General features: G+C 42.2%; 1 protein-coding gene across 1 annotated transcript; it reads right to left on the reverse strand.

Moving 5' to 3' along the window:
• Positions 1-1,222: 1,222 nt before the first annotated feature.
• Positions 1,223-10,632, reverse strand: LOC138977206 (uncharacterized). Its single transcript, XM_070350111.1, has 6 exons — positions 10,563-10,632; positions 8,875-8,977; positions 7,703-7,841; positions 6,203-6,298; positions 1,515-1,625; positions 1,223-1,228 (listed from the first exon to the last, which is right to left on the reverse strand). The coding sequence occupies exons 3-6, from the start codon at positions 7,820-7,822 to the stop codon at positions 1,223-1,225; spliced, it is 333 nt and encodes a 110-aa protein (XP_070206212.1). The 5' UTR covers positions 7,823-7,841; positions 8,875-8,977; positions 10,563-10,632.
• Positions 10,633-24,748: the final 14,116 nt, after the last annotated feature.

Here is a 24,748-nt window from a genome sequence, read left to right on the forward strand (position 1 = left end):
CGGGATAGGTGGTGGGATGGCTCCTATGGCGACCCAAACATCAGGCCGTCTCAACTTTTCAGTCGGCTGGTCAAGCCGTCTAGAGGAGAAAAATGCATGAAGCAGTTAAAGTTTATGATGTGTTGAGTAATGGCAGGGGCGGATCCAGGGGGGGTTCCCTAGCCTAAAAAAAAAAAGGAAAATAAAGACAAATGTATGCTCAGATTGCACCAGATTGCTCCATTTTCCTTGATTTTCATCACAATTTTACCCCAAAAAAATTTGGACACCCCCCCTTGAAAAGGATGTGATCCGCCCCTGAGTGGCCTGAGTGTCTGATGCGTTTCAGGAGAAGTGAGACAGCTGGTATTAGGCTGCGCTTATTTAGTACAGGCTTTTTTCAACCAACCACATTCGTTTCGTGCCATATAAGGAAGTGCTACATCACAAATGTTGCGTACACGTCATTTCCGGTTGGCGGTGAAACGAAGTTCACACCAAAAACACAAACGACTTTCGTTGAATTGGGCGATTCTACGAATCTACCTACTTTCGTTGACTTTGTAATCATGTTTTGGTTATTTCTGTATGGAAACCTTTAATCTATTGGATATAGGTTACCTGATCGTTATTTTAACTGTTCATATCTTCCTACTTTAAGGTCTGGAGTGGACGCTAAAGTCGACCTTTCACTGCATTTCTGTAGCATACATTTGCCTAGGTTGCGCTTGGGAAAATCAAAGATGGCGGCCCGGAGCCGGTTGCCGCCGGCTTCACGACTTCAGAGTTCTATTTCTTCCCTAATATAAATAGAATACTTATATTTATAGGGCAGACCTTAATTTGTTAACTGTCTCACTTTGAACAGTTATAAATTGTATTAGTAGAGCTTCGGGTTGCAAATTAATCGCACATAACACACATCGCACATCGCGCTTCTTCTGCGAACAGAACTTTTCTGCTGGCGTCAGTCTAAACCGCGACACTCTTTAACACGCACTGTTGAGTTTCGTTGTGCACGCGCATCCCAGCGGGCAAGAGAAAATGAGGTGGTGGGCGTTTTTCTTGTCTCTAAATCTAGCTACTATCTGATCGACTCTTCCGAGCCGACGCGACCAGCGAAACGAAATTATTCTGTCCTCTTAACCGCTGTACTAGCAACACGTTCGTGTTCCTCCGCCGAGTGTCTTGCTCAACCACGAAAATGCCAACCATATGAATGTGGTAGCCCTTCTTAATCTCTCTAGTACTGTTGCAAATATTCAGCATTGTGCACACTTCAACACAAATGAATATTACAATTGGGGATCAATTTTAATATAAAAGCAACAACTCGCTTGGGTGGTATGGAAATGTGAACGCAAAACAACAATTACGAAAAACAGGTCTTCCAACAGCAAAACCAAGTCCAGCGCAGCAGACTGAACTGGAACGCTTATTATCGCTGTGAGTGACGCGCCCGTTCAGTCTGCTGCGCTGGACTGGGTTTTGCACACACACACACACACACACACACACACACACACACTGTTTACCTTCAATTCTTCTTGATCCTGTTGGTTCTCAGCTGTTATTTTGTCCAGTTTCTTCAGGACGATTGACAGTTCTTCTTTCAGGTTGCAGACTTCTTGCTTTGACTGCTCCAACTGCAGGTTTAACACAAAATAACGAAACCATTTGTTTTATGCAGAAATACCCAGAAACAAACACCGGGTAAAGTAGAGGTTCAAACAAAAGCAACAAAAAACAGGCTATCGTCAAAGGTATTAAGTTTAAGCATCTTCAAACACAGTTTACTTTCATAGTTATAATGTGGTGATTCGATACAGACCATTTAAGTCCATGAACTAATGAGTACGGTTAAATCGTTATCATATGCCATGATGCAATCCAGATATGTCCGCCAAAAGCGTGAATCTATAGTTAATGGGGAGACTACTCTGCTTCAAGTTTCATTGAGGTCTACTGAAAATCTATCATATTGAACATGTTTTGCATAGGAGACGAATGTGCTGGCTGGCTGTAGGTAAACCTCTGGCTGATTGCTACCTCAAAATGTTCAATAAAATAAAACAACAAAAGGCCGAAAGAAACAAGTCGGCCCCGGTGTCGCAGTGGTTAGCGCATCGGACTGCGAGCCGGGAGATCGTGGTTCGAATCCCATAAGGGGTGCGTGGGTTTTTTGAGCTTCGGTCGGCTCCTACCCAGAGTGGAAGTGCTAAAGTTCCAATGGCTGGGATCACACAGCCGAGTGTCTATGACGGCTTACTAGTGCCAAAACCTAGGGTTACAATTTTCACGTGAAAATAAGTAATTAACAGTGTTAATTACTAATTTTCATTTTTGCCTCGTTTTCGGTCACAGTAGTCGGATTTTAAGGGTCCGCACTGAGAGGCTTCAACGTCCGGCAAACATCACTCTCACACTATTTCTGAAATATCTGTTAATAGAAGGCCTTATCGAGCAAGTTATCCGACGGGAAGATGCATGTCACAGTTTTCTGCAATAGCGCTTTCCTTAACGTTGTTTTGGGTATCTTAGAAAAGAATAATCGACCCCGAAAACTTTCGAATCGAAGCTGTTCGTAGCAGACGGACTTTTGATCGGCTGTGGTCTCACACTTTCACAGATATCTTTCAATGTAATTCCTTATTCGACAAGTTGTCGGGAAGACAGCCGTACCTCATATTTGTTACCACTACCACACTTATAAATTTGCTTTGTAGTGTATTAGTGAAGGACAATTGATCCGAACATGTCCGAACCGAGAGAGGAAAAATGGCGGCCGGCCGGACATGTGCTAAAGGTCCGACCACTAGCAGACGGATCTCTTCGATCGAGACTCACACACTTTCACAAATATCTTTCAATAGAATTCGTTATTCAACAAGTTGTCGGACAGACAGTTGTATGTCACGGTTATCTACACATGCGCTCAGCTCTTATTGATGGCCGCAGGAGCGGACATCTATTGCAATGCGTTCGGAGAGGTGACATGAGTCGTTTGTTACCGTTCTCACGAGATCAGTTGTTGACACCAACTTTGTTATCTGTGCTATTCCGGAAATGAGCTGCGCTTTTTTTGGAATTCAAACAGTATCATACATGTCACTGTTGTCCCAATTGCGCTGTTTCGGAAATGAGCTGCACCTCGTCTGTCTGTTTATAGCAACACACACTGTCTGTCACGTACACTCCATGCAACTCTCTCCGTCTCTCCCTCGCTCTGCCTTAGTGTCTGTGTGTGTATCTGTCTCTCTCTCAATCTTTTTCTCTCTCTCTCTCGAGATCTCATGCGGACCGTAAGGATAAACTCTTTGCTCTGAGTCTCTCCGCCTCTGTCTTTTCATGTATGTCTCTGTCTATGTGTGTGTGTGTGTCTCTCTCTCTCTCTCTCTATCTCTCTCTCTCTCTCTCTCTCTCTCCTCACTCTCTCTCTCTCTCTCTCTCTCGGCTCATCCGACTCCTGGCACGCAGGTCAAAGCGGAGGTGTCAGTCTTGTGTTAACTTGAGTGCACGTGTACCCAGCAGGAGGGGTGTGATTCGGGTCAGAAGTGGGGTAACTCGACCACTTGGCTTATGGCGGAGACAGCTGAAAGATCTCTGAATATAATTGAAGAGGAGTAGTCTTCCTTTTAGAAAATGTGTACTCTGCCTTGCAGATTAGAAGTTTGTGCTGTCCGGGCTGGGTAAAGGGAGTGGCCGGGGAGGGGAAGGGGGGGGGGGAGGGTAAGAGAGGGGTAAGCGAGACGAAAGAGGAAACTGGACAGGGAAAAGTCACTGCCTGAAGCATTCAATAAAGCCAGAAAAAAAAGTACGACATGTAGGTTTTCAATTCATATTTTTGCAAAGTGTGTGTTCGTGACTGCTTTCATGGGGTGCCTGTATCCTCAGGAATTTGACGATTTCTTTTATCTCTCTTTTTCTGACACCGTTCATTTAACGTCATTTTTACAGGACAGTTTTTTTTCCTTTCAGTTATACGTTGTAGTAGTTTGACCTTATTGTTTTAGTACAAGAAGAGCTCGTTCACCAGTAGCAAAGACTCACTGAGTCCGTCAGTGTGTCTGAGTGTGTGTGACCGGCCACCTGCAATGTACGGACAGGTTTGCACGGGTCCTGGGGTGTCCGTTCTTGAGAGGGACTGCTGTAGCAGTAAAACTAGTGTGATACATAAGTAATCAATTTATCCACTTGACTATATTCACAACAGGGACTTATCACTCTTCTTTGCATGTTTTTATGCCTACGTATTTTCAAATACTCTGCAACACATGTAACCCAAATACAACATGTGCCCGTACACTACCGCTTCTTTTATGAAAACATTACTTCGGCCATGTTGATTTTAATCAACCAATTTTCTTGTTGTTAATTTGCATCGGATTGAAGAACTATGGACCAGAAAAGTTTCGAATCGAAGGATGTTTCGCTCTGGCCGGTGCAACAGTCGCGCATACGCATTGAGCCCCCACAGTCACGAAGCACATGAAAAATAGTAATTAACGCGTGAAAATTACTAATTTTTAGTTTTGGCGCCAGTAAGCCGTCAGGAAGCGAGCCAAAACTGAAAATTAGACTTTAACACTTGAAAATTAGTTATTAACACGTGAAAATTAGTCATTAGTCATAATTGTAATTTTCTCGTGAAAATTAGTAACTTTCACGGGTTAATTACTAATTTTTAGTTTTGGCACTAGTAAGCCGTCATAAGTGTCATTCACTTCACGAATGCGATTGACTCAGAAAGCGCGAAAATAAAAAAAAACTCGTCTCGATTCTTGTGACCCTTCCTGCTCAGGGCTCTCATGGTGACCTTGGTCCCAGTGTTCCTGTTCCAGCCATCCCTGAATATTCTGCTGCCAGCCTGGGATGCTCCAGGGGGGTCGACGGAAAGACGCAGTGGCGGTCTGCTCTCTGAGGAGACGCTCACTCAGTCTGGCTCCACGACTTAACAGTCAGTGTCGCAAGTAGAGGGCTTATTAGGTAGCGGTGCCTGTGTCCTGTGACAAAGTCTGGCGGCGGAACGAAGTTCAGGGGTGGATGTTGCAGTGAGTGCTGGGACGGGGCGGCGTGGGAGCATACTGGGAGAAGGAACAAGCGTCGGGACAAGCAAAAAGAGGATGAAACAAACAAACAAACAAATAAAATAAATAAATACATAAAAGAAGAAAAGAAGAGTGAGAAGAAAAAAAAGAAGATAAAAAAGGCCGAAAGAAACAAGTCGCCTAAGGCAACATTTAAATTACAACACTTAGTCAATCTGTTGAACTCACAGAATTAAACTGAACGCACTGCATTCTTTTACCAAGACATTACAGCTTCGTCAATCCCTGCGGCAAGGAAATCGCTCACTTTTCCCGTGCAAAACGAATTGAAATTGACAGTATAGCGAAGTAGCGTAGTACCTAACTAACCTTATTTCGTTGATTGCGTTCACATTATTTTTAGAGTAAACATGACATATGTATATATTTTTAGATTCAAAATGCGAAAAAAAATATGATGCAATCAATTTTAAATCTGTTCGCCAAAAATCGATTTTAATGACAACTTTAATGAGCAAAGTCATGTATTAAATGTAAGCTTCCGAGCTGCAATGCAATCCCATAGTCCGGACTTTGTCAAAGATTGCTTGACCAAAAAATGAGAGCGTGACAGTGCCGCCTCAACTTTCATAAAAAGCCGGATATGACGAAATTAAAAACATTTATAAAAAAAATATGTGAAAAAAGTCTGGGCTCATGTAAAGTTTCATGAAGATCAGTCTAGTAGTTTCTCTGAATCGCTCTACACACAAACACACACACACACACACACACACACACACACACACACACACACACACACACACACACACACCACACCCTCATCTCGAATCCCAGTCAATGTTATTACATTTAGTCATAACTTGACTTAATGTAAAAAGGAACAGTTCGACCGCGCCTCAACCCTGGTTGATTCTTGTATCTCTGTTTAGTAATAAAGTATCAGTTTCAAAGTGAATTTCAAGCTGTGTTTTTGCTCGCATTGACGCCAGATATGTGCAAACTACCAGGATTGCACCCGTGAAGTGTTGCTTGAGCGCTGCTTTTCAAATTATAACAGACTCACAAAATCAGCTGTGTTAGTCTTATTGTGTCTGTCTGTGTGTCCAACTGTATGTGTCTGTCTTGTATCTGTCTGTTTTTCTGGGAATACATGTAAGATAGCTAGACATTACCTCTTTCTGTCGTTTCCCATCTGGTGAAGAATTTTCAAGTTTCTTCACACGGACATCTAAGTCGTTCACTCCAGTCCCCAAGTGGTTCATCTTTTCCTGCAAAAAGGCAAATATCCGTTTATGACCATCGGTTTGGGTTGGGTAGGGCGGGGGAGGGGGAGGAGGGTAGGTTGTACACTGCACATAAACTTGTACCGAATTTAGTACAGAATAGGTTGTCCGCACGACCCATGCACACAGCACGATCGCACCAGATCGCGTTACTCAATATCGGCATATAATAAATAAAAAAGGGTTCAATTGTGCACATATTTCAACGACCACTATTTAGCCCAGTGGTAAGGAGAGATCACACCGGAAGTGACCTGGGGCAGAGGTCTTGACGAATACTTTGCGGTTTTACGCATACCCGCAGAGACTACGAACAGCAAACCTCAAAACATGTTGGAGCCGAGGTCTTGTCGATTTCGCAAATGAAAGAGGTTACGCACAGGATTACGAACACGTAAAGCCTACGTATTTTGTAGCTCCACTAAAAACGGACTAGTTTTTGTCCACAGCGAAAGCTGTTATCACACACAAATTGCCATATATGACAGTTAAGACTGTATTTGTGACATTTTAGTACAGTTGTCCCCGAGTTTCTACTGCAAAAAATACTAGCAAAATCTCACGTGTGTGTCGTCTAATATGGACCACCTTCAACAAATAGAAGAAAATAAAAGGTAAAGGCTATTTTCATTACGTCATTAAGAAACTTGCTGAAAATAAATTATAATTAGCCCTCGAGCTTTCAAAAGAATATAACAAATAGTCTTCTTTTTGTGGAAGTATATTATTTCATTTATTTTCCCTCTGTTATTTTTTTGTTTGTTTAGCTCCTGTTGTGCTTCAAAATATGTTCTCATAAACCCAAGACAGATAAATCTAAAGCATATTTGAATTAGTCTGGCTTGCACACTAAATTGTATCATGTTACTTGGAAGTATTGGGTGCTTTTAACAGTGTTTTGTGAAGGCGTCTTCACTGGTCTATATTAGGCACCCATGCGTCTAATATGGACCAGTTGTGAAGTTTTCTTTATTTAATTTTTGCTTAATGGCTATCAAAGCAAATTCACTCCTGTTAGGCCTAATGGTTAACCTAAGACAGAAGGACTAACAAATACACAATGAAACTTCTTCGCAAGAAAACAAGCTAGTTATCAGCGAGAAACAAAAAGGGATCCATATTAGGCAACCTTCCTCTATTACCTCCTCCTCCCCCCCCCCCCCCCCCCCCCAGTTATTCTACTGGTACAAAATATTGTGAGCACATGTTTAGATTTGCCCAGAATAATTTTGTCAGGACAGTGGCTTATTTTTTTTCTAACATTAATAAATCTCTTGTGTCCCATTTGTGCAAGTCATTGTTGTAGAATCGATGTGTATCGGCACAATCGTTTGATAATACAGATGCACGAGTATAATGCACAAACAGCAACTAGTAGTATCCATATACCTTTAGGTGAACGCTGTCGACGAGTGAAAAGCTTCCCATTTTTTCTTCCAACAGTTGGTTGGTTGGTTGGTTGGTTGTTGGCTTTTCATTGCCCTTCGGTTTTTCCAACGGAGATGCCATAGATATATGTTGTTCGAACCTGCACACAGACTATTAATTGTTATTCTAATAGACACGTGGGAGGATTTGGGGGTTGTGATTGGATAGTCTCACGCATCCCTGTTTATACGATAGGGCCCCATTGCTATACGTACCATGTATGTAGGATAATCAGATTAATTGACTTAAAGGCTTACTAACTTACTCCCGTGTTTACAAAGTATAGTTTGCCCACAATCGATGTCAAACGCACCATAAGACCATATAATGACGATATGTCGTCATGCGCGGACCATATACGTGCATTTCAGCTTGTTCTAGCCTCTGAAAAAGTGAGGATGTCAACAACGACACGGAGTTCTCTCCCTTGCGTCAACAGCGCATGTGTTGCCAAATCTATAAATAGGACGATCCAGATCAACATGAAAATTAACATATCTCAACATTGAAGGGGTCCTAGACCACAATATTTTGCAGGGAACTTAATTTAGCATGTCTCCAGCTGTTGGTAAAGCAATTAGCGTGTATAGTCATCGAGTACATATGGCTTTAAATAGATCTTGAAATAGGGATTGGTGATCTGCTGAATGAGAGTTTGCACACAATGTTTTTTTGTTTTGTTTTCGTGGAAAATGATAGGTTTGGAAAGAAAGCTTCCTCAGTGTTTTCTATGTTGCCATCTGTTAAAACTATCACACACATTAGTACAAAGCCTGTCTGTTTCTGTTTTCAGTAACCCACCATTCTACCAGATAAAGAGGTATTAACAAGGATCATTATTACTCGATCGTCAATGCCACCATTGGCAATGTACAGAAAGATTGTTTTTCAGTCATGTCATATAGCCATATCTTTCACATTGTATACTACGCTTTTGTGTACACACACACACACACACACACACACACACACACACACACACACACGCACGCACGCACACACACACACACACACACACACATACATACATTAAAACACACGCACACACACGTATCTTTACTAATTGTATTTATCTAGCACAGCAGCAAAAAGAAAATAATAAGATTAGTACAGAGCATTTATAACATACTCACTTGCTGTTTATGCAGCCACTCCTTTTAACTGTAGTGCATCGTTTGCATTCGAGGACGCCCTGCTTAGTTACGAAGAAGGACGATCTGGTTTCAGGGTCTTAATCTGGTATGGAGTGTCAAAGCAATGTTACCAATTTTACCAATGTACCAAACATGATCTACAGAGTAATATGAACGTGTGTATAGTTGTACAACCTTTTTATTCAAAGGCTCATAATCAAAAAACAAGAAAGGTAGGTTGTTGGAACGTTTGTTATTGACAAAACAATACATTCACAAACATATCGACCCAACGGTCTTTAAGTGAACAGACAAACAATAACGAAAACTTATCTGGCTGTGTTTTCCTTCAGCCTGCCACGAAGCCGCAAGCGAATGAATGATTATACCCAATATTGACAGACTGTGTGATGATATCTTCTGACCGGGAGGTCGAGATTTTGATATCACTGTCGAAACAGACCAATAGCAGAAGATATCATCACACAGTCAGTCAATGTTAGATATATTGCTAATTCTCTGGACATTTTGTATTTTCTGTAAAGAAATTACAAAAGTATTTGTCTCAGTTTTGGCTGTTCCATATTCCTCCCTCTGATTATTATTTCTTTTTGTTCACTCTTTTCTTGTACTTTTCAGTATTTTAAAATGTCTTTCCTTTCAAAAAGTCTTTAGTCACTTGCTCAACTAAATTCTGGGATAATTACATTTTCATATATATTTGTTTGTTTTTAAATTTAGGTGTTTTTGAAGTGGGGAAGCAATAAAGAGGTCGTCGATATCAAAACTGATATCGACGGAAATGTCGTCGATATCACTTTTGCACTGAGCTCAGTTTTGCCCAATTGACCAATGGAAATCCACGTAACATATGAAATAGCAATATTTCATTTTATAATTTCCTCATCGCAAAAACTAGCTTGCGGCTTCGTGGCAGGCTGAAGGAAAAATCAGCCAGATAAGCTTTCGTTATTGTTTGTCTGTGCACTTAAAAGACCGTTGGGTCGATATATTTGTGAATGTATTGTTTTGTCAATAACAAAGTTAACGTTCCAACAACCTACCTTTCTTGTTTTTTGATTTTGAATTTTGGAACGTTGGCAGTCTCTTTGTTTTTGGATTTATTGAAAAGGCTCATAGACACATTTTATAACGGTTTTTTTTTATTGTAGCCTTTTAGGAAATTCGGGTTGCTGAGCAACGTTTGTTGCTTTTGAATGGTAACTCTCAGCAAATTCAGTTTCCACAGAAAATCAATCTTTCACAGCTGAAAGACGACAGACGACGTTTATCCAGCGTAAAACAAACAAACACCAATTGCTTGATATCATTCTTAGGCGATACAATACCCTTGTTTGCAGTACCGCTGTTCTAATACATTACCGGCAGGGGCGGACCTAGGGGGGGGTTCCTGGGTGCCCGGAACCCCACCCTCCATCCGTTTTTTTTTTTTTTACCTTGTTATCTTCCACGAGAGGCCTCCGATTGACCTAAAAAAATAAAATTCCTTCAGCATCTGGGGGGCAAAGCCCCCCAGACCCCCCACCAGGGCTTTGCCCATGGACCCACCGGGGCCTGAGCGGCCCCTGGACCCCTGCTCCAATTTGGAACCCCCCCCCCCCCCTTATCCACAACTAGGTCCGCCCCTGACCGGAACAATGAAGGAGAACACACATACCTGTACCTACCTCACTCACAGCACAGTGAGACTCTCTGGAGTGTACCTACCTCACTCACAGCACAGTGAGACTCTCTGGAGTGTACCTACCTCACTCACAGCACAGTGAGACTCTCTGGAGTGTACCTACCTCTCTCACAGCACAGTGAGACTCTCTGGAGTGTACCTACCTCACTCACAGCACAGTGAGACTCTCTGGAGTGTACCTACCTCTCTCACAGCACAGTGAGACTCTCTGGAGTGTACCTACCTCACTCACAGCACAGTGAGACTCTCTGGAGTGTACCTACCTCACTCACAGCACAGTGAGACTCTCTGGAGTGTACCTACCTCACTCACAGCACAGTGAGACTCTCTGGAGTGTACCTACCTCACTCACAGCACAGTGAGACTCTCTGGAGTGTACCTACCTCACTCACAGCACAGTGAGACTCTCTGGAGTGTACCTACCTCACTCACAGCACAGTGAGACTCTCTGGAGTGTACCTATCTCACTCACAGCACAGTGAGACTCTCTGGAGTGTACCTACCTCACTCACAGCACAGTGAGACTCTCTGGAGTGTACCTACCTCACTCACAGCACAGTGAGACTCTCTGGGGTGTACCTACCTCACTCACAGCACAGTGAGACTCTCTGGAGTGTACCTACCTCACTCACAGCACAGTGAGACTCTCTGGAGTGTACCTACCTCACTCACAGCACAGTGAGACTCTCTGGAGTGTACCTACCTCACTCACAGCACAGTGAGACTCTCTGGAGTGTACCGTACGCAAATTGCAAACGATTGTTTTTTGTAATATTATCTGTGTAAAATTGGCACGCTGCTGCATAATTTCTACATGCTCATTACTGATTGCCGTTACAGCATTGTCGGGGTTTCGGTTCTGAGAATATGATAGATATTTGGATAGGTCCTGCTCCACACGGAACCTTGTTCTTGCGGTATGCATGTGTCATTGTCATTGGCAGGTGTCATCTGCAGTTGTCTCGTTTGTTTCATTGTTAAGTCTTTGGTTGTTGGTAGAATAGACGGTCACGAAAGAGTCATTTGATTATGAAGAGATTGTGTGTGTGTGTGCGTGTGCTCTTGTATCATTCGAAAAACTGCCGCGAGATTGTGTGTGTGTGTGTGTGTGTGTGTGTGTGTGTGTGTGTGTACGTGTGTGTGTGTGTGTGTGTGTGTGTGCGCGAATGTGTGTATGTGTGTGTGTGTGTATGCGTGTGTGTGTGTGTGTGTGTGTGTGTGTGTGTGTGTGTGTGTGTGTGTGTGTGTACGTACGTGTGTGTGTGCGCGTAAGTGTATGTGTGTATGTGTGTGTGTGGGTGGGTGGGTGTGTGTTTCCTGTTCTAAAAACTTATTTTCAATAAATGTTCATTCTCAAACACTGAATCTCTGCTGTGCCACCTTTAATTATTATCATTAATATTAGTGTTTGACATTGTGTATGCAATTCCGTTTCAGGAACCTTCCTCGGGTATGCTTGCTTGTATGTAAGGATAAGAACTGGAAGAAATTAACTGTGCAGGGGAAGGTTTGACAGCGCACGCGCGCACACAAACACACACACTCCCACACACACACACACACACACACACACACACACACACACATGCACACACAAACACACATGCACACACACATACATGCACACACAAACACACACACACATACACATAAACACACACACACACACACACACACACACACACACACACACACACACACACAACCACACGTAATCTGATTAATCAATAAATCACTAAATAAAACAAACACAAAAACAGACGGACATGTTCTAGTTTCATCTTATAAACGATGACTAGAATGACATTCATGGTGCATGTATACCCTGCTAGTGCTAAGAGCCCCGCATCAAACATGTTAACATTACAACTCTGACTTCAAATTATATTCCAATTAATAAAACCATGTTCAAACAGGAGTAACATAAAAGCAAATACTCAAAGAATTCAATGTCATCCCCGCTCTTCTTTTCCCACGCACATTTCCCTCCCCCCTCCCCACCCCAACACACACTTTCTCCCCCTCCCGCTCCCTCCCCATTATCGCAACCTTCTGCCCCATAGCCCTTAGCCCCCAGGTTACTTAATTCCCACCCGTCCCTTTGCCCTTTTAACTCCTTCGCTTGCTTGCAACACGGTTGTTCGACCGGTGACAATATTGATCCAATACAATACAAAAGACATTAAATGAATAATACCAGAAATATTCTGCTCGAAAACACATTTCACAAGAATGTGCCACTTCAGATTTTGTTGAAGAATTTCTCACATTGTGGTCGGAGACTTGGTGAGAGACACGTTTTGAAATGAACCGTGATCATTATTCATTCATATCAGTGTGCATACACTTGCATGCATTTAACCTTGTGGTTAACACCTCTGGGGTTTCTTCCACTCCGTTAGACACAAATGGGGGTTTCTATGTGGTTCATTTCAAATCTCGTTTGGGTCTTCGAAATAGGCACCTGTGTACATTCAGAGAAACGGACGGACATACATTCACACACACACACACACACACACGCACACAAAGACACACATACACACACACACACACTCACTCACACACGCACACACACATACACAAACACTCACACACACACACACACACACACACACACACACACACACACACACACACACGGGCGTGATGAGATGTTCTCAACAAGGTCAGAACACCTGGGCGTGCTTTAAAGTAGTGCGAAGCTTTATCATGGAGCCATAAAACGCTTTATTCTGAATACGTGCATGTTCCAATTTGAATCAATGTGCACAGGAATCACGAATCTCTTTGTGCTATTGTCAACTAGCGGTGTGGTTTCTTGCTCAAAGAAGACCAGCACGTAGCTATTGAGCGCACAATCCTTCCTGTGTAAACGATTCGGCTTATCATTTAGGCTTTTACATGGGATTAGGCCTTATTCCCCCCTCTGCTTCTTTCTCTCTGTAAACGTGTAGGGTTAGTTAATTTTCGGTTACTTACCCAACAACGGGCCTGAATCCTCGATAGCTCACAGGTTGATGAGTTAGACTTTGAGGGAACTAGCAGGCATGGGAATTGTCCGCCGAACGGCGGATTTCCGCCGAATTTTTATTTTGTTCCGCCGAAAAAGCAAAAGTGTCCGCCGAAAAAATAAAGGGGGGAGGCAAACAAATAAAGCACCGGTTACTTTTGCCTTTGCGCAAAAGCCCGCGAAAACTGTCCGTACTTTGTTCACGCATTGCTACCGCCCGCCTCAGTTACTTGAACTTTGAGTGAAACAGCTCGCTGTTGATTCGCGGGCACGCTATAGGATTCGTAGTGTACCTTTGTCTCTAAAAGTCACAAGGCTACAACGATCTGTGTGTGAGGCGAGATCAAAGGCAGGTCCATTGTGATAGCTGGATGGCCTTGTTTATAGACACTGACCTTCTTTCTAGGGGTCATTGACTCAGTTTTAGCTATGAGAGGTGGTTCCCCTTTCATATGAGAGAGGAAACACTTCCTGCACCCGGGTCAGTGACCGAGTTTAACCTATGGGGAGTTTAACCTATGGGGCGGTCTCTTTGATGTCTTGAGAGGAAACTTGGCCAGGGTAGTACATGCACCAGAACTGGTGGACACCATGAAATCGGAGATTGATCAGAATGTACATGTACATGCTTTTACACGACTTTTTAAATTTTACTTCTAAAATTGTGACAGTAAAGTGAACATTTGAACTATGCCTCTCTCTATGGATTATATTATGAAGCTGTTGAAAACATGCAGAGATTGTACTCTCTTACTACTTTAGCGATTGAAAAGTTCCGAACGCTCCAATGTACGAAATATACATCTCTAGTCCAAACAATACAAACATACTGCATTTAAACTGGCAACTACAGGCTTGAACACATTAATCAATCCATGAGTTTGGTTGTTTTCTAAATCCAAATCTAACGATCAGTGCAGAGAAACTCGCTTTAGATCTCTTAGGCCAAACAAAAAAATAGATCTGTTTACGGTAACATAGGCCAAAAAAATAGGGTCGGTAGGTCGGGATGGTTTTTTTTTTTTTTTTTTTTTTCTTCCAAAAAACCATATTTTTACGTTATTTTGCAAAAAAACCAATATTTTTTTTTTTTCTTTTCCCCAAATGCCCAAAAAAAGTCTAGGGTCGCGCGAAAAAAATAGGGTCGGTCGGGTTACCGTAAACAGACCTATTTTTTTTTTTGGCCTTATGAGTGCAAGCAAACTCCCAAGGCAAGTAACTCTTGTACTCTGTCTAGCGACAAGAGTAGTTCCCCTTTCAAATTTTCTGAACTGAGCTGCTTGGAAAAAAGACTGCAATCCGACAATCGACAATATTTTATTTTATAAACAGATCACACGCAACCAAATGCACACATCTCATCAATTTAAAGAACATACAGCGGTTTCATACACTATTTTGCCCCAGAAAACTGAACTTCACACAGTTTTTAACGTTGGAACACGGGTGCAAAAGTTCGTCTGCTTGTCCCATTCGAAGAAAGAACATTTCCTAAGCGACACCAAAACATGAACAGAACACACACTATCTGCCTTTACCGCCACAAGAGAATAACAACATAACTCTGTACTTGATTTTAGTCCAAAACAGAGGAACTGACAAGAAGTGTTAACAGAATTGGTTGATTTTCCCTGAACTATACAACCGCGCATTATTTAATCGCCTGCGCAGGTAGACTGGTTGAGTGAATAGGATTCGATCAAACTTTGGCACAAAAACTCCTCTTTTCTTTGAATAACTGAAGAAAGGAGGAATAAGGAGGTTACATACCTCGTCTCAGTGATTATTAAAAATAATGGTCTCAGTTCGCGGTCATGAAAAAGCTCGCTGAAGCTCGCATTTTTCATGATCCGAAAACTTCGACCATTAGGGGCAAACGGGGCATTAGGCTCCTCGGGGCAATAGGCCCCAGTGCATGGAAATTATGTTCATTTCAGGCAGACCTCATCAGTCATGTTAGAATAATACGAATATTTATAACGCGCACATATCTCACCAACAAGCGACTCAAGGCGCACAAGAAGAAGCTTAACAACCATTCAGAATTCACTTTACTTATTTATGCAAAGAGTATCTGAGCCAAACAGGTAACAGTACACAGTTTACCAACCCTTTACAAACAGGAACCATTTTATGACCGCCAAAACCCATTTGGCAACTTTGTGAGTGGTTGTGACATCTTAAATCCACTCATTTGATTACTTCAAGGCCAGCCTGAACCTTTTCCCAGTGGAAGGTTTACTTTATACACTGAGTCTAATTGCCCCATGATATTAAAGTTGGGTTGTTCCCATTTGAGGTCCCACATTTTGAAAGTTTCAAAAAAGGGGGGGCTTAATGCCCCGTTTGCCCCTATTTGTAATAATCGCTGAGACTCAGCATGTAACCTCTACATCACTGTACTAATATTCATACCAAAAATCAACAAGCAGGGTGTTTTTAATGCATATTCGGATTTTTTTGGTTTGGTTTGTGTCTAAATAAAGAGACCTGGGCTGAGGGTGCACGTAGCGAAACTGGGTACCACCAAACTGGGTACCACCAAACTGGGTGGGACGCAGCCGCGGGATCGGATTGGTTGAAATTGAGATTTGTCACGATTTCAACCAGTCCGACACCACGGCTGCTTAATATGGTTGTGGATGGCACCCAGTTTTGCTTCGTGCACCCCAGTGCAGGAAAGCGCTCGCCGGCGAGCGGCTTTGGAATATGCTCGCCCATCGCGCGCTTCGTAATCCAAGATGGCGTCGGTGTTTAAACTGCGATGCCGTGTAGCGTGTCGCGGTCTTCTCGGCGTGGTTTTCGACGTGACCCGAGGGATCCCCCGCTCTTCAAGGTTCAGGGACTACCCCAGCTAAATTTCCCATCATAACGACGTTCTGTCTGACGATTTCACTGACCGAACCGTCTGCTAGCTTAAGAAGTACAACGTTGTTCATATCTCGCAGCATTCGTGCCTTCTTCGTCGCCATCTTGAAGAAGCTCAAAGCGCTTTGCCTCGTTATGAGCCCGTTGCATAGATCAATCCAGAGCGACTTTTGCTCTGAGCGGGCGGTGTGATTCAGAGCAATGCATGACTGGACTGATCTGAGATAGCGTGCAGGCGTGTTTTCACGGTAGGGACTGAATGCACTTTATGAATAATCGACGGTAAATTACGCACGCATTATATCATTGATCCTCTTAAATGGTATCAAAAGCTGTCTGCATATAATTTGAAGGATTAGGTATATCTCTCTGACTGACAAAAACACCAGGGGGTATATATTTGTTCTGAATAAATGTATGTTCACATGGACCGAGATAATACGAAGATAAACAGAACGCAGAGGACTTAAATGGAACCGGGCGTATCTGTTACTGATTTGCGGAAAGAGATTTCCTTGTTGAGAGAATACTTTGACTGACGTCACGTAGAGACGGAATTAATTCATTAGTTTGTTTGATCGATTCTAAAATCAAAAGTGATATGTTATGGATCGTCTGATTCACTGACTGACTGACCGACTGACTGATTGATTGAATGATTGATTGATTGATTGATTGATTGACCGTCTGATTAACTGATTGATTGATTGATTGATTGATTGATCGTCTGATTAACTGATTGATTGATTGATTGATTGATTGATTGATTAATGGTTGGTTTATCAATTGATTTATTGATTCACTCATTTACTGGTGCGTTCAATCATTTCTTGAGATCAAGAGACGTTCTATGAAAGATTGTTCGTGGTTTTTTTTCATTCGTAGTTGTAAAAAAGGGCCGTCAGTGTTGAAAAGTGTCTACAGTCGTAATATAAATGGCTTATTCTCCAGAGATTGGTACCATTTTGTGACAATCATTTTCAGTCCTGTAAATGATTATAATAATATTAATAATACGAGAATTTATAACGCGCACATATCTCATCACAAGGCGACTCAAGGCGCACAATTATAACGTATATTAAACGGAAGCTGGAATGTATTCTCTTTTCTTTTTTCAGTAATACTCCAGTAGAATAATGATACAGTCATGCAGCAAAAAACCGGCACGGTGGCCTAGTGGTAAGGCGTCCGCCCCGTGATCGGGAGGTCGTGGGTTCGAACCCCGGCCGGGTCCTACCTAAGACTTTAAATTTGGCAATCTAGTGGCGTCTGGCATTATGGGGTTAGTGCTAGGACTGATTGGTCCGGTGTCAGAATAATGTGACTGGGTGAGACATGAAGCCTGTGCTGCGACTTCTGTCTTATGTGTGGCGCACGTATATGTCAAAGCAGCACCGCCCTGATATGGTCCTTCGTGGTCGGCTGGGCGTTAAGCAAACAAACAAACAAACAAAATGCAGCAAAAAACATAGTATATACTGTTTTTCTCTCAACTGTAAGCGTTCAAATCCATGTCACAACTTTTGGTTTCATGTTACGAAGTTGTCGTTCTTTGAAAGCCTTGTATTTCACTGAACGTAGACAAACAAAATGTGCAAGTATTTCTAATTCTTTCTCGACAGGCCAAGGATAAATATGGAACCTGCATTTATTATTGAAATAATTTGTATGGTTAAAATGTATCAGTTAAGTAAAGAAATGTCAACTTCGTACCATGGTTTCCCTTGGTACACAGCTCTGGAGAATGACCCAGATACATTTGTATTGTTTACAACCTCCACGGATCCTCACTTGTGAATCGTGCTTTACGTAAGCAACTGCGTGCTTTTGCCTATTTAATCCTTGTCGACTTCAAATAGTACAGGCTGTTTTGTCGCAAATCGTTCGTCAACAACTACATTTCACATGCACATTTCAATAGTCTAGACAGGAGTCACCTTAACCGTCACTGGTCGTGGGTCCGTGTGGACCCAGAAGGGTGTTTAATTGCAAATATCTCTTAAACTAGTTGGAATTTTTTAATGAGCTTTTAAGCATGCCTCAGGCATCTATAAAGCTCTTATGTCCTAAAATATCAGCGTGAAGTAACAACAAAAGATAGTCACATTTAGACTACAAACATCGTGGGGCCGTGCGGACCTTGTTTCTTAAAGAAGGAAAAGCGTGCATCTTTGAGAAGCATGGGCCCGCATGGCCCCACCATGTCTTCCGTGTGTAGTCGATAACCCGGACTGGCGAAGGTTAACATGATTTCTTTGAAACTGGTTGATCAAAATGATCAAAATGACAAAGGTGGATAAGTGTTCGAAATGCAAAGCAGTAATCCTTTTAGAGCAGCGGGAGGCCGCATATCGGGGCAGGGCCGGACCCAGGGGGGGGTTCCAGGGGTTCCGGAACCCCACCCCTGGAAAAAGCATGTACCTTGCTTTGAGTGGGGTTTTTTTCATTTTTTTAAAAAATAAATTTTGTGTGTGTCTCTAACAAATTTTATTCAATGTGAAATCCGATGAGAAAAAGGTAACCCCCCACCCCCCCCACCCACCAACTCACACTGACAGGCCTTAACCCTCAAAACAAGGCCCAGAATGCACCAGATTGCACAGATTTTAACCGTTTTTCACAAATTTTCCGGGGGAGCATGCCCCCGGACCCCCCTAGTTCGCGCGCCTGCTTTGCAGGCGCGCGCTTGTGGCTTCGCCACTTCGCTGATTTGCCCCCCTAACTTGAAAAGAAGGAACCCCCCCCCCTTACAACTCATTTGGTCCGGCCCTGCGGAGGAACACGAACATGTGTATGAACAAGTACCGTATATACCGGTCATCTTCAAATCAAAATGGCCAGCCTAAGTTTACAGTCTAGAGACATCCTACTTGCTGCCGCGCGAGCCGAGAAAATTTTCCCTCTTTTTCTTCACTGCGCTGGCTGCAAAACCCCTCCGCGCGGAGGTGTTTTCAGACACATCAGACACAGGGTGAAATATCTGAAAGCATTCCGACCACTTCAGAAAGAGAGTCGCTTGGGAATTTTCGAATGCTCGTTTCCTGATTTCGGTTTCGTCAGCGCATACATGCACAAACACTTGAGAGCACGTAGATTTAATCAAACAGTGCAGTAAATTAAAGTGAACGGTGGAGCCCTCAAAATACACTTAGTGACTGCTGAAAGCTGAAGTCGTAGGCCCTCCCTGGGTTGTAGACGACGGAAGAGCGGACAAGTGCAAAGATAAAGGCAAATTCCTTCCCTTACAAACGATTCGACCCACCAACTCAAATCTGTCTGTGTTTTTACATAGGATACGATCATCCCACCACTTGGACTTTTATCAAACATCAACAGCCTGAATGATGTGTGTGTGGTGGGAATTGTTCGATGATTGCAGATTAATACCAGGGACATGTACGAAACTAATTCATCAAAAACTTCCCCACCTGTAAAGACAGTGCTAGCCAGGGACATGTACAAAACTAATTCATCAAAAACTTCCCCACCTGTAAAGACAGTGCTAGCCAGGGCTAGGGACATGTACAAAACTAATTCATCAAAAACTTCCCTACCTGTAAAGACAGCAGCCAGGGACATGTACAAAACTAATTCATCAAAAACTTCCCCACCTGTAAAGACAGACACAGTGGCACGTAAAAGACCTTGGTCATTCTGCCATATCAGCAAATGGCTGATACAAACTAAACACGCATACACTTGTGTATCTCATTTAAAGTCGGGGTAAAACCCGGGAACATGATTGATTGACTGTTTTATCAATTCATTCAGACCAACTGACTTTTTGTTTTATGATTTCTGTTTTTTAAATCGTAGCTTTGAAAAAAGGACCATCATTATTGAAAAATACTTTGGATCATAACAATACTAATGTGTACTTGTTCACTACCCCCACCTATCCTCCCGTGCGAGTTTTGTTTTCTAAAATAAAAATTAATATATTTGACTATGTGCACATTGTCGACTAATGGGTGTCGTTTAAAAATGTTTGCGTAACAAAGGAGGGTATGCTGAACCAGATGACTGGTTTCCTGGTGCAACATTGAATCATGAGTGATCAAGCAGTCTTCACATGTAGATAAAGATGTCCACCACAAGTTTGTATTTTCCGATTTCAGACAAACTCAAAAGAATTAACTGGCTTTTTTTTTTTTTTTTTTTTTTTTTTTTTTTTGCTTAGACATTTTAGAATGCCCGTTTCCTGGTTTTGTTCACGTCAGCGTATAAATAGATACAGGCGCTTGAGTGCACGTAGGTTTCATGGGAAACTGTCAAAGCGCATTAAAGTGAACTGTGGAGCTCTCAAATGACACTTAGCCGAGGTGTGAGCCCTCCCTGGATTGTAGACAGAGAATCGAAGTGAAAGCGGACAAGTGCACAGATAAAAGGTACAGTCCTAGCTTCTCGTACAAACGATTCAAATCGCCATCTAAGATCTGTCAATGTCTTTATACCATCCCACCATTTGGACATGTATCAAAAATCAGCAGTCTGATTGCGGTGCGTTTGGGGTGGGAATTGCTTGATTAATTAACTGTACAGATTGACGGTTTGGGCAATACTTTGAAACAGTCATATACTAGATCAGATACACGTTACAGATAAAAAAATAAAAATTGAATCATCGTAAAAAAAATTTCAAGTTTTTTTTTAAACGTTACAGATTGCTACCAGAGATAGATACAAAATTAATTCATCAAACAATTCCCCACATGCACAGACAGCAGCAAGAAAGTTGATTTTTGATATCAGCCCGAGAGGACATTCTGATCATCATCGGTCCATGCCGTATCGCCGACATATCTCTCGGACCGGATCCATAATTACTGCGCGGAATCTATCAAAATAAGAACACAGAGTTATCTCCCATGTTTTTCGCTAATGTTTCTGAGAATAGACGAACTGAGACGAAAGTGATTGCAGATTGGCCGACTTCGACAGTGATCTCCGTTCTGTTCTTCACAGTTATGATAAAGACATCGTTCTAAGGTTAAAACAAGTCGAAATGTTGAGACTGCTGTGGGAAGGAGACCCTGATATTGTTGCATCACTCCCAACTGGTTACTGAAAAAAAGTGTCGTCTGCTTCGTAGCCAAAGTTGATTATCACGTGACACTGTTGCCATATTTAGAGTTGTTTGCACAGTAAATACACCCGCGAAAGATAGCTCGCTTGAAACTGTCTTACATATCAATGCCTTTTTAATCTAAAAATTACACAACACCATGAAAAATCATTATCGACGATCGCGAATCTGCTTATATCAATAACACATTACGAAAAGCTCTAAATATGTAAACAATCGATTTCCTCTCCAGAGAAGGAAAACAAAGGCATCCTGTCAGGGATAAATGAGACCCGAAGGGAAGTAACTCATTTTACCTGAGTTCAAGATGCCCGAGAGGAGTGATCCTTAGTTTTACCCCCATGTAAAAGTCTGGCTATAATTATATAAGATGATGAGTCAAATCGTCTATACGAGAAGGAATGCGTCTTTAAACGTCGACCTACTTCATGAGTTATTTTTCCACCCAAGGTGATAAGTATCCCCCATAAATAATGCTTTTCTTCACAGTTTAGCGCCATTTCACCCTTCAATAAGTAGTTAGCACTAGATAGCTGCTACACGGGGATCAACTTGACTCAACCTATATATAAAGCAACGTCGGCTTTGTTATCACAGCCACAAGTGTCAATTGCCCAAGCTGTATTCATTGCTGGAATTTGGACGAGAGAGGGACCCTCCGCGGGCTAGGGGGAGTCCCATATTGGTTGGGACGAGAAAGAATTTACCCGATGCTCCCCAGCATGTCGTAAGAGGCGACTAACGGATTCTGTTTCTCCTTTTACCCTTGTTAAGTGTTTCTTGTATAGAATATAGTCAATTTTTGTAAAGATTTTAGTCAAGCAGTATGGAAGAAATGTTAAGTCCTTTGTACTGGAAACTTGCATTCTCCCATTGAGGTAATATATTGTACTACGTTGCAAGCCCCTGGAGCAAATTTTTGATTAATGCTTTTGTGAACAAGAAACAATTGACAAGTGGCTCTATCCCATCTTCCCCCTTTCCCCGTCGCCATATAACCCTTCGTGGTTGAAAACGACGTTAAACACCAAATAAAGAAAGAAAGACGAGAGAGGGGGGTGTTGAAACTGTATGCACCTGATACGGTTTCAATAACAGTTAAGAAGTTCGTACTTTAAAGGAATACCCTTTCTAGTGTAAAGTGTTTGGCTGACTGTCTCAGATATGACCAAGCTTTGACATGGGACAAGACCTCAACTTTGTTAGATACCAAAACATGAACAGCCTGTGTGCTCTCTCTGTGCGTGGTGGGAGTTTTGGTATGAATTAATTTTGCAAAAGCCAAAAGATCTAACCGCAGCAAGCAGTCACGGTGTTGATTTTGGGTATGTGACCACGTGAATGGACTGGCTTACCCCCCGTAAATCTGAGATGTTGAAAAGAACTGTTAACACGAGAAGGAGTGTGTCTTTAATTAAAGAAGCCGTTCTCATCGTGAAAGTAATCATGTAAAACACCACCCATCAGTCCAGGCATTGGCTTGGAACAAGACCATCATGCAAATAGGAAACATATCAGAAATTGGTTTGTTTCCTGTATTGATTGGGATTTTTTGTCTTTTGCTGAATCAATTTTGCAGTTTGACATAAGTGTCAGTAACGATAAAAAAAAAACACTAATTTTTCAAAAAGAAAATCCGATTCAGTCAATCTAGAACGCAAGCAGACTGTAGATTGTTTTTATGTGTCAATTAAGGTGAAGAATATACTGTTACCCCAAACAATAGCCTGTACTGTTGGCATACTAATACTTGTATGGTAAGGGCGGTATCTTTTAAAAGTATACACCAACGTGCGTTTTGTTATCTCAACCAGTCGTATTCGCCAGCAGTATTTTATTCCAGGTATTTCGATGGAGGGTAGGGTACAAAGGGAATACACCTGACGTGGTTTTGATAGCGCAGAAGAAGAGTTTTATTGATCGTTAAGCGGACTGTAAGCTCTGTCGAGACACACAATGCATGTCGTAAGAGGCGACTAACGGATTCTGTTTCTCTTTTTACCCTTGTTAAGTGTTTCTTGTATAAAATATAGTCAATTTTTGTAAATATTTTAGTCAAGCAGTATGTAAGAAATGTTAAGTCCTTTGTACTGGAAACTTGCATTCTCCCAGTAAGGTAATATATTGTACTACGTTGCAAGCCCCTGGAGCAAATTTTTGATTAGTGCTTTTGTGAAAAAGAAACAATTGACAAGTGGCTCTATCTCATCTTCCCCCTTTCCCCGTCGCGATATAACCCTTCGTGGTTGAAAACGACGTTAAACACCAAATAAAGAAAAGATCGAAAAGAGACACAAAATGTGCAATGTCATTATCAGAAGAGGTGTGCTTCTTCCTACTTATGCATGCTTATTCACTGATATGCTTCCCAAAGGAAAAACATATTAAGGTTGTTGAACACTTCAGGAAAAAATGGGGGATTGAGGGGAGGAGGGTGGCCGAGTGGTAACGCACTTGCGCTCGGAAGCGAGAGGTTGCGTGTTCAGGCCTGGGTCAGGCCGCAATTTTCTCCCCCCTTTCCTAACCTAAGTGGTGGGTTCAAGTGCTAGTCTTTCGGATGAGACGAAAAACCGAGGTCCCTTCGTGTACACTACATTGGGGTGTGCACGTTAAAGATCCCACGATTGACAAAAGGGTCTTTCCTGGCAAAATTGTATAGGCATAGATAAAAATGTCCATCAAATACCCGTGGGACTTGGAATAAAGTAAACAAAAAAAAGTAAAAAAAATTCCATCTCACACGGCATTAAGTCTCAGGAAACATGAATACACGCATGCAGGGAAAAAACAAAATATGGGTAGCGCCGTATGTATGGCAGCTCGCTTTCCCCGGGGAGAAAGCAGCCCGAATTTCCATGAGGGTAACCTCACTGGACTGTAAATCTTATCCAATCCAATCCAATCCAAACGTCATTTGATGTTTTACTCTCGGTAACAAAAGAAGGTCAAAGAAACGTTGTCCCCAACTTCAAAGTACGTGTACCCAAGCATTATAGTTTGTAGCATTACTTCCTTCTAATATTTTTTAAGTGAAAAGACAGAGAATGCGTTTTGCTTTTCTTTGAATATTTCTGACAGAAACCGAGAGAACATACTTATTCTGTTCGTCATTTCACATACAACACAAGCATTTACAGGACTCGAAACTCATATTACAATCAGCGCTCTACCGCCCATATAGATTCGCGAGAGGTGCAAA

Source organism: Littorina saxatilis, linkage group LG9, assembly GCF_037325665.1.
Source record: "Littorina saxatilis isolate snail1 linkage group LG9, US_GU_Lsax_2.0, whole genome shotgun sequence".
NCBI lineage: Eukaryota > Metazoa > Mollusca > Gastropoda > Littorinimorpha > Littorinidae > Littorina > Littorina saxatilis.